We start from the raw sequence: 10,003 nt of genomic DNA, 5'->3' as shown, positions 1-10,003 counted from the left end.
GCACGTGCGTCCGACTCAGAGAGAGAGAGAGAGAGAGAGAGAGAGAGAGAGAGAGAGTTCTCTTGGATTTTCAATGGTTTCAGTTAAGGGAGCGAGCCTAAATTTCATAATCCACAATTAAGTATTAGATTTCTGTAGTAAACAAAAAGGATAAAAATCTTTGGCCCGTGAATATTCATGCCAAATTTGAGAATTCTGGCAGGAGTTTTCAGGAAATGTATGGTTTGAATCCTAGTGCAGGCTTTTTGTGTGTATTGTTAGGCTGTAGTAGAGTTTGTTAATGCTGTTGTGGATATAATCTGTGTGAAGACACATGCAATAGTTTTCCAAAATTTTCAGAAATTTGTTCCATATTTTAAGGATTAGGGGTTCTACGTGTTGGTGGGTTATCCAAACTGCCCCTGGGATTTCCACTACTGGCTTCGCATGCTACAAACACCCATGAAAGGATTGAAATGGCCAAAATTTCTTCTGTTGAAGCATAATAAAAAGTAATCTTATGTTGAACTAGGAGTGCGGACTATGAGATCGAGAAATAACATAATCAACTAGAGCACAAAGGTTATTTGGTCATTTTGCTCTGATTTCCTCACTGAAAAGGCACTGAGGAGGTTCCGATTCCTTAGAAACTGTGAATCAAGATCCCTCATCGTTGAGTTTCTTCCTCAATTAGGTTAATCATAGACAAAGCTGTACATGAATCATGTTCTAGTCATTTATTGAACCCCGGTAATCCTTGCCCCCAAGGGCACATTGGAAGAAGAGAGGGCCTTTTGGTCATTTTACTTTTGGGTGATATGTCTATTTCTAGAAAGCCAAGGATAGTTCATGGTTCAGATTTGTTGTCTTCTAAAAGTGGTCCCGAAGTCATGTAGTGCATGTGTAAATATATATATATATGTGTGTTTGTGTCTAACTGTGTATGATATACACATGCATTCTTGGCTCCATCAGTGAGTGCAAGATTCATTCTGAAGACTCTACAATGGCCGACCTTGCAAGTTTGATCTCTATTTGTAGCAAGAGAACGATTGTGAGCGCCTATGTGACGCCTCCGGGGAAAATATTTCTGCTTTCACCCCTAGATCGCATTATGGAGCTTCATAATATACGTGCGGTCTATTACTACAGATTTGGTGGAGAGGATGAGGCTTTGGTCCTGGTGAACAAGCTAAAAGAATCTCTATCGATGTTGCTTTCTAGTTTTCCAGTTATGACGGGTAGGCTTGTGAGGGGCGAGACTGGAAGTTGGTGGGTCAAGCTCATAGACACAGGGGTGAGACTTGTGGAAGGAAGGGTGAATATGACTATCGACGAGTGGCTGACAGTTGTCAATAGAGATGCAGAGTTGAAGCTTGCTCATTGGGAAGACATGAGAGTCGATATGTATTTCTGGTCAACATTTTATGTTCAGGTATATCTCTTGGGCTGTTCTTTTGTAGGATAGAGCTTTCTACGAAGGGACATCTTTGTCAATGCAAAAGCAGGGATGGAGTTTGTTTCATGCCTTCGTATTAGTGGTTTCAGGGATTAAGGTCAATTTATGCATTAGCTTTCTTTCTTTCAAATGTCAAAGAAAATGTTTAGGCCTTAGATTTTTTGAATTTAAGGTCCACAGGGGATCAGCTTCCCACTCCTCCATCATCCAACCGCATTGATTGGATGGTGATGAACCTCATGATCACAAACCACCTGTTGTCATGAAGATTATGGTAAATTTTCGCATTATGGAAGGTCTTATTGCTTTTGCAAATTTTCGTAACACCTATTGTTCATTTGAAAATAACAGAACTCAACCTAAAAACGTTGAAGGTTATAGGTGTCATTCACAGCCCTATAGGGGTGTCGCTTCCAGTTCTGTTCTTTTCCAATTTGAGAGAATAGCCGAGATTCCATGTGCACTGTCCAGATTACATGGACAATCCATCCGCTTAAAATCTACCATCCACACTTCTAAATTTCTAATTGCTCGTTGCAGCTGACCGTGTTCGAGGGTGGGGGGCTGGCTCTTGGATTCAGTTGTAGCCATCTCTTATCTGACGCAATTTGTGCCGCTCAATTTGTGAAGAAATGGGCTGAGACCCATCTCAAACAGATTTCAATTTATCCACCTACTCATCTCTCTTTAACTCCAATAACTGGAGCAGTGTCTTCCTCATTCCTCAACGACAGCCCATGTGTGAAACACTATGAATCAGCCGCAAAGGCCCACACAGAACAAGGACGTTCACAAGGGTTAAGAGACCCCGTAGCCGCTCACTCGACCGTAACATTCCACTTTAGCAATGAGATGGTTCAGAAGTGCATTAGAGACGCCCAGTGGGGCTCACTAAATGGGCTCCAGCCCACACCCTTCGAGGCACTTACAGCACTCTTTTGGGTTGCATGTAGTAGAGTGAAGGGACAAGAGACCTTAGTGGATTTGTCCCTTTGCCTTAACATGAGGAGTACCTTGGGCCTTGGTGATGAGTTCTTTGGAAATGCCATGGTTTTCACTATTATGGATCCTCATAACATGAATATCAAGAAAGAAATGAAAGAAGGGGAGTTGGGTTATTTAACCAGAATTTTGCAAGAGGCTGTAAACAAGATTGGAGAAGAGGAGGCAATGCATTTGCTTCGATGGGTTGAATCTAAGAGAGAGGGAGAAGGGGGAAAGAAGCAGTATGAGCCTTTTCCTGTCTATGGTCCTGGCCTTGTATGTGCAAACTTGGAAGAATTGCCATTGTATGAAGTTGTGTTTGGAAATGGGTTGGAGCCGGTTAGGGTTTCGCTTTATGTTGAGCCTGTGGCAGGAGAAGGGGAGATCTTGATCCTTCCTTCCCCTGAGGGGGGCTTGGCTCGCAATGTTTCAGTTACGCTTCCTAAGGATCAGGCTCTCAAGCTTAGTAAGGAACCTTTGATCTTCAGTTTCAATTCAATGATACCCATATAGGAATAAAGCAAAACAACTTATCAGTACTTAAGTGACTTGGACAAGAGTAATATGCTCAATGTGAAGCATAATTGAATAGGTTTGTTGGGGTCATGTTTGGATTTGCTGCACCATGTGTTTAGAAGGAAGACCAGGGGGAAATGCTTGTACATCTTTCTCTCTAATGAAAGTTTCGATTTAGATAAGCTCTACATTTGGCTGTTTAAATGTTTTGATTTTTTAAAGCAACAAAATACTAGGGGGAATTTTGCCCCAAAATTGGTAATGTATCCTTCATTTCCATGTGTGACAGTTAGGAACATGTTTAATGTTTGTTTTTTTGGTAATTAGTGTGGCTCTCTTGTTGCTTCCCAAAAATATCTGCAGCACCTTCATTATTTCCTCTTTGTTGTGTGTCTCTTTCCTTATAAACAAAAGCTGCAATAGTACTGGTTTTTTTCCGAACCAGAAAATGAAGAGCTACACAGTTCTATTAATTTACGAGCTATTACTTCTCTTAAATTCAATGAAAAATGAAACATTATTATTACTTTAATGGATGAATGTTTAACATTCTTGTAGTAGATCAAATGCAAGGAAAGAAGAAAGAAACATCAAGAGAGAAAAAGAGCTGATTTCACTTGAATTCCTAAAGAAATTCCCTCAAACCAAGGACTTAACATCATAACCATATGGAGATGAACAAGATAATTTGGTCATTTATCAAAACTCTAAAGACACAATTGTCAGTCCTATATATAAGCCGAGGAAACAGATGCTCTAGGTGGGAAATTGGTTTCAGATTCTTAGAACATACAGTGGTTAATAGATACAACGCTAGGAAGCTCTAAATCACACATTAGACCTAAAAAAAACCTAAGCTAAAACTTCAGTGTTATCTCACTCCCTGTACTATCATCCTCATCCCCATCATCCCCATCATCATCATCACCGTCCCCATCTTCATCCATGTCATCGCCATCATGGCCACGATTCCCATGACGATGGCCATGCATGCGAGATAGCGAGAGGGCTGGACCCGCATCTCTAACCTCGTTCTCGGCACTCCCACTCTCTGACTTTCCATCCTCTTCTATGCTCTCCGACCCACCTCTCTGCTCGATCACCGAGCCGTTCGGGTGAGATGGGTTCATGTGGGCTAGAGCCATTTGGTCACAATAGGTTCGGTGCGTGGGCGCGTAGAGGTGGTCTTGGGCCATTGTTGGCTGGCAGAAGTGGTGGGGTTGGGTTGGTGGGGTTGTGGTGTAGAGAGTTTGTGATGGGTTGGAGGGGTTAACATTGGGAGAGGGGTTAGAGAAGTCAGGTTGTGGGACCCAGATGCCACCCAGGACTACTAGTTGTGGAGCCGGTGTGGGAACTGCTTGTGGGGTGGGGCTTGGCCGTCTTGTGTGGAGCCTGTATTTCTGTGCACCATGATAAAAGTATGGTTAGTCAAGAGAGAGAGAGAGAGATCTAATTCATAGATTGGGTGGGTGTGTCACACCCTGTGTGTGGGAGTAAGAGAGAGAGAGAGAGAACTAGTGAGGAGAGAGGGAGGAATGGGTCCTTGTCTTGAGTGAATCAGAAAAGTGTTTGTAATGGATACGGTCTCCTAGAGAGAGAGAGTTTTTGCAGTATGTGGGGTAGGGATTGTATACTATCAGACTTTTATACAAGGATAAGAACTACAAATACATCTAAAAAATCCGTCGAAAAATGTAGTTTTAATGTTGAAAAACCCTTAGATTGATCATCTCGACATCGAGATGATTTATGACCATGAAAAATAAAAAGATTTTAAATATCATAAATAGTGCATTTTATATTATATTACACCGTCTATTTTCAAGATTTTCATATCTTTATAGACCTACTTGATTTTAACCATTTTAGAAATTTTAAATTTTATAATTAGATATAAAAATAGATTTTGAGATATTCCTAAGAACATTTTACATCAAACTTATATACCATGATAAAATTTGAAGGTGCACCTTACCTCTACAGTTATAGATGCATCCTTCAAATTGAATGGTCGGTGGTATCACCGAGTTTGAAATTTTTTTTTTTTTTAATAACGAGTCTAGTCGATAACACTCATACAATCTCTGCATTTAAAATCTAACTGACAAGAGTGTTATTGTACTAAAAGTAAAAAATCTCTGTATACTTCTCGGATCATATTAGGCATGTCGACTTCTAGAGAGAGAGTAGTAATGGAGAGAGAGAAAGAGAGCAGTGAAGTAGACTTTCCATGTTTGGGACAAGTGGGGAACAAAAAATTGAATAGGAAATGGCACATAAGAGAGAGAGACAAAAGGAGGAGATTCATTGCGGATTTGAGAGAGAGAGAGAGAGAGAGAGAGAGGGTACCTGTAAGTGGCTTTTCACCTCATCATTGGTCAATCCATCAACCTTCATGAGCTCCCTGATCTGCTTTGGGGTGGCAACTACTCCACAATCACACACCAGCCACCCAAAAATAAGACAGACAATCTATAATTTAAGAGAGAGATTTTAAAAATCCCAACCAAAAGAGAAAAAAGAGAGATGAAAAAGAAAGCCTCCTCTAAATTTAAGAGAGAGAGAGAGAGAGAGATTATCTGACCTTGAGACCCACCAAGCTGTTGAAGTGCACTAACAAAACGCCTGTGTAAATCAGGAGACCAACACCTCCTTGCCTTCCTCTGCGTCTGACCACCACTACTCCCCTTATTCTCCTCTCTCTCTAACCCTCCTCCTCCACCCCCTTGAACCTGGTTGTAGTTCTCTTTCATCTTGTTGGCCCCGGAGGCTTCATGCTCTGTGAATTTAGGACTCTCTATTTCTTCCTTCTCTGTGGAAGCCAAGGCAAGGTCCGAGAGAGTCTTTCTGCTTTCTCTATCCTTAGAGAACGGGAGGAAAGCTCCACCATTCCTCTGTTTTCCGTTGAAAGCGGGTTTTTGAGAAGAGGGGAAGCTCTGATCACTCCACAACTGAGCAGATGTCATCCAATTTGCTTTATCAGAAGTCATGTTTGTTGTCTCTGAGCCTTCGGAGCTCGAGCGTTTGATGGGTATGAATTCCTCGAGCACTGGTTTTGAACTAGATCGTGTTAGTTCAGAGCAGCTCGCTAGCTGCTGCCTTGAGGCCTCCATAGCTGAAAATTCCAAAGACGAAGAGAGAGAGAGAGAGAGAGAGAGAGAGGATATCAATATTGGGTCTTAGTGCAAACTCTCTCTCTCTTCTTCACTTTGTTTCTCTCACTACATTTCTACCCACAACACACATTAAGTCCCACACACATCCAGATTCTCTCTCTCTAAAAGCAAAATACACATGGGATTGTATACCATGGGTTTTGTTGGTTTTAGCATTAGTAGTGTTTTATTTATGACACTGATATATTTCAAAATAGCAAAACTGCCCGTTATCATGAGAAAAACATGCCTCCACAGAGTCCTTTTCATTTTCATTTTCATTTCTTGGCCTCCATCCTTTTCTAAATACCAAAACTCCCATCTATCCATGAATCTCACACTCAACTTAAAAGACAACCCTAGAGAGAGAGAGAGAGAGAGAGAGAGAGAGAGAGAGATTACAGATGATTTATGAGTGTCTTTGTGAGGAGATAGAAATAAGATGGATTAAGCATGTTAATTAAGTGGAGAGAGAGAGAGAGAGATTAAGCATGTTATTTAAGTGGAAAGAGAGAGAGAGAGCATGAATTAAGCATGTGATTTCTGGATGGTGAGAGAGACATTGAGCATGTGTTTCTTGGAACACAGAGAGAGAGAGAGAGAGAGAGAGAGAGAGAGAGAGAGAGAGAGAGAGTTGGAGTATCATCTGAGTTGCTATATGTATAGAAAGGTGAGATAGGTTTTCTCTAAGGGAGAAGACATGGATAAATGGTGTTGAGTGAGAGAGAGAGAGAGATTTTTGTTTTACCATCATTGATGAGCTGCATACAGAGAGGGAGCTCTCTCTTGAAGGCATCAATCTTGATTCTCTCTTCTTCAAGGCGCTTAAGGAAGTCTCTAAGCTTGCTAGTTTTCTCAGGTTGATCTGAAAATGGCTTACAATCAAGGCTAAGCTCAGCAGGAGAACCCATCATCCCTACTCACTCTCTCTCTCTCTCTCAGCACTTGCACAACTGAAAGGTTCCAAGGTTCCTTTTAAGCATATAATGTGGAGAGAGAGAGAGAGAGCAGAGCTTCTTCAAACAATGGTTAGAGAGAGATGGGGGGTGGGTTTTTAGAGAGAGAGGGAATATTTGTAGATGGGACGAGGAGGAAGGTTCGGGGATCGGGTTTTGAAGTTTGAGAGATACGCCTGCAGAGAATAAAGGTGGGATGGTGGGAAGAGAGAGAGATAAAGGAAAAAGGGTAGACAATAATTAAAAACTAAAAATAAAAATAAAGGAAGGGTTGGGAGTGTAGCTTCTTACAAGGAACAAAGGTGGAAAAAAAGTTGTGAGGACGGTTTGTGGCAGGGTGCATGTGAAACCAATTCCTTGGCCTATGCTCATCTTTTCTCTCTCTAATTGACTCACGGTCCCCTTCAACTTATTCTCTCTCTTTCATTGAGTCATGGTTTTCTTCAACTCTCACTCTCGTGATGGTCCTTTAACTCTCTCTTATGTGAAAAAGTGGCTTTTGATTGTTTATTTGGAATTTTACTATACAAAAAAAAAGAGAGAATTATTTATTGTTAATATAAAGAGGTCGTAATTATTTTTGTCCATTAGATTTACAATCAAGTGGTTGTGAATGTGTCATTTACTGGACTCAAAGTTTTTACAAAATTATCAAACTTCGTGATACACCTCAAGCTATCCAGTTTCACATCTAATGATGAGTAAGTTTCAAAAATCATGATATACAATTTGGAAAAAAAAACTAAAAATAAAAACCCAATTTTTTAAAATAACACGTTTATATAAAACCGAGGCTCTAAACAATCAAATTAGAGCCCACCTCAAAGATTTCACTAGGAAAGGTTGTTTTGATGCCCAAATATCCTCAAATTGATCATCTCGATATCAAGATTCATGGACATTAGAAAAAAATAGATTTCAAGTTTTGAAAATAGTGTATCTTGTAACACATTTTTGGACCGTCAATTTTCAAGATTTTTAAGTTTTCATTGATCTGCTGAATCTACACTATTTTTTAAGCTTTAAAGTTTATAAGTAAATATGAAAATATATTTTAAGGCCATCACAAATATTTTCAATATTGAAACCATATTTGTCAACAATATTTGAAAGTGAGCTTTGCTTTGATTGTTTGGATTGTTTGGAGCCTCATCTCAATACAAATCGCACCCCTTTTAAAAAGAATGTGGTTGTATAGGGTTGCAACCTTAAATAATCAAATTAAATTGTACCCCCAAACTTTATCACGAGATACAATTTTAGTGTAAAATTTTTTTAAGATGGTGCGAGAATTTATTTTTATCTCTTATTATAAAATTCTAAACTCCAAAATAATTCCAATTAAATAGATCTATAAATGTAAAAAAATCTTAAAAATAGACGGTCCATGAAATGTATTGTAAGATGTATTATTTTTAAGATTTCAAATCGCATTTTTTCTCCACATGTATGCATGTCAGTGTTGAGATGATCAATTAGATGTTTTTCATCAAAACTATCTTTTTGGAAGGATTTTAGAGGTGTGCTTTAATTGTATATTTTAAGGTGTTAACGTTATATGAATTTTTCCTTTAGAAAATGTGGAATTGGCCTTGGTTATTAGTTTTAAAAAACTCTTTTTTGGGACATATGAAATATGCGGAAAAATAAAAGTAAAAAAAAAAAAATAGGGAAGAATTTAAGGGTACAGGATATAGTACTAAAAAATAAAAGTAAAAAAAAATAAAGAAGTAAAGGAAAGTGTGACGAATATTCTTCTGCTCCTTCTGCCTTTAGTGCAGAGGCGCGGAAGGTAAGAAGATTCTAATTTTTCCCAAAAGAGACGTAGGGGAGAGAGAGAGCAGAAAAAAAAAGTGGAGAGAGAGAGAGAACGATGGAGAATACACACAGTTACTGTTGCCAAAAGATTGTGTGGTCTCGAGGGAACTGTCCAATTAATCCTTGGACAAAACCCCCGGATTTTTAGGACACTGAATTTTGATCATCTTCAACTCATATGCCATATCCAATAAAAACTTTCCAGCATTTTATGTGTCCTTGAAAGAACTAATGATGCAAGATCAATAGAAGCTATCCAGTTTTTGAATTAGAGAATTCAAAGTATAAATGTTGTTATTTTGAATATAATCATCTAGTAATTTAATGATTCTTTAGTTAATCTTCTGCCTGAGGGAATAAGTGTACAATATGCTCCTTGCTAGAGCATAGTGATCTCGGATATCTGGATAAAATATTTACACATGGTTTGCCAAGAGAATAGATGTATAGTGTTATGTTAAAAAAAAGAAGAGAGTAGATGTGCAATAGAGAAGAGGCAAGGGTGGTAGAGATGGTTGGAATCGTTTACCATGAGACCATTTACTATTAGGGTGAGGTTTATATAAGGCGTCAACTTTATACCATTGAAATAAGGTGTACCTCAAAACTATATCGAAAATTCAATTTCGGTGTCGTAAAGCATCGTAATGATATGAAAATCTATTGTTTTTTTCAATTATGAAATTTGAAGTTCTTAAAATAGTGATGATCAAACAAATTTATAAACCCTTAAAAATCTTGAAAATAGATAGTCAAGATAAAATATATAAGATGAACTATTTTAAAGACTAAAAATCCCATATATTTTTTGGAGATGACCAGGGTTTTTTCAACATAGGAATAACTTTTTTTAATAAGTTTTTTTTAGGTGCACCTTATTGGTATATATACTTTATATAAATAATTTTTTAATTATTATTACAAAGATGTCACAATCACTTTTCAAATAGAATGACTTGATGGGGGTGACTCAGGGTGCCATAAAATTTGAAAAAAAACAATTTTTTTTTTTTTTTTTAATATAGTGACCAATGCATTTATAACTATTTGATAAGAGTAACGGGTGAAGAGAGTGATCCCTCGTAATATGCATGTATTGGGAGAAAAAAGAGAGAGAGTATTCAGCTTGAGAAGAG

The 10,003-nt window shown here is 38.4% G+C and overlaps 2 protein-coding genes across 2 annotated transcripts; one reads left to right on the top strand and one right to left on the bottom strand.

The window, feature by feature from the left end:
• LOC18425031 (HXXXD-type acyl-transferase family protein) lies at positions 1-3,126 on the top strand. The gene is made up of 2 exons (XM_006829602.4): positions 1-1,414; positions 1,979-3,126. The coding sequence occupies exons 1-2, from the start codon at positions 923-925 to the stop codon at positions 2,933-2,935; spliced, it is 1,449 nt and encodes a 482-aa protein (XP_006829665.3). The 5' UTR covers positions 1-922; the 3' UTR covers positions 2,936-3,126.
• A 405-nt stretch (positions 3,127-3,531) lies between these two features.
• LOC18425032 (myb family transcription factor EFM) lies at positions 3,532-7,691 on the bottom strand. The gene is made up of 4 exons (XM_088867885.1): positions 6,842-7,691; positions 5,523-6,053; positions 5,288-5,364; positions 3,532-4,338 (listed from the first exon to the last, which is right to left on the bottom strand). The coding sequence occupies exons 1-4, from the start codon at positions 7,005-7,007 to the stop codon at positions 3,796-3,798; spliced, it is 1,317 nt and encodes a 438-aa protein (XP_088724011.1). The 5' UTR covers positions 7,008-7,691; the 3' UTR covers positions 3,532-3,795.
• Positions 7,692-10,003: the final 2,312 nt, after the last annotated feature.

Source organism: Amborella trichopoda, chromosome 5 (assembly GCF_054954075.1).
Source record: "Amborella trichopoda isolate Santa Cruz 75 chromosome 5, AtrichopodaSantaCruz75HAP2 v2.0, whole genome shotgun sequence".
NCBI lineage: Eukaryota > Viridiplantae > Streptophyta > Magnoliopsida > Amborellales > Amborellaceae > Amborella > Amborella trichopoda.
The sequence above is the reverse complement of the archived record's forward strand: the minus strand, read 5'-3'. Positions and strand labels throughout refer to the sequence as shown.

What these genes read in the sequence shown, in the direction of transcription:
- LOC18425031 (XM_006829602.4), top strand. Translation starts at nt 923, where the DNA reads ATGATATACACATGCATTCTTGGCTCCATCAGTGAGTGCAAGATTCAT. An exon ending in GGTCAACATTTTATGTTCAG is followed by an intron (nt 1,415 to 1,978) that starts GTATATCTCTTG and finishes TGCTCGTTGCAG; the next exon opens with CTGACCGTGTTCGAGGGTGG.
- LOC18425032 (XM_088867885.1), bottom strand. Translation starts at nt 7,007, where the DNA reads ATGATGGGTTCTCCTGCTGAGCTTAGCCTTGATTGTAAGCCATTTTCA. An exon ending in ACAGCTTGGTGGGTCTCAAG is followed by an intron (nt 5,365 to 5,522) that starts GTCAGATAATCT and finishes ATTGTGGAGTAG; the next exon opens with TTGCCACCCCAAAGCAGATC. An exon ending in AGGTGAAAAGCCACTTACAG is followed by an intron (nt 4,339 to 5,287) that starts GTACCCTCTCTC and finishes CATGGTGCACAG; the next exon opens with AAATACAGGCTCCACACAAG.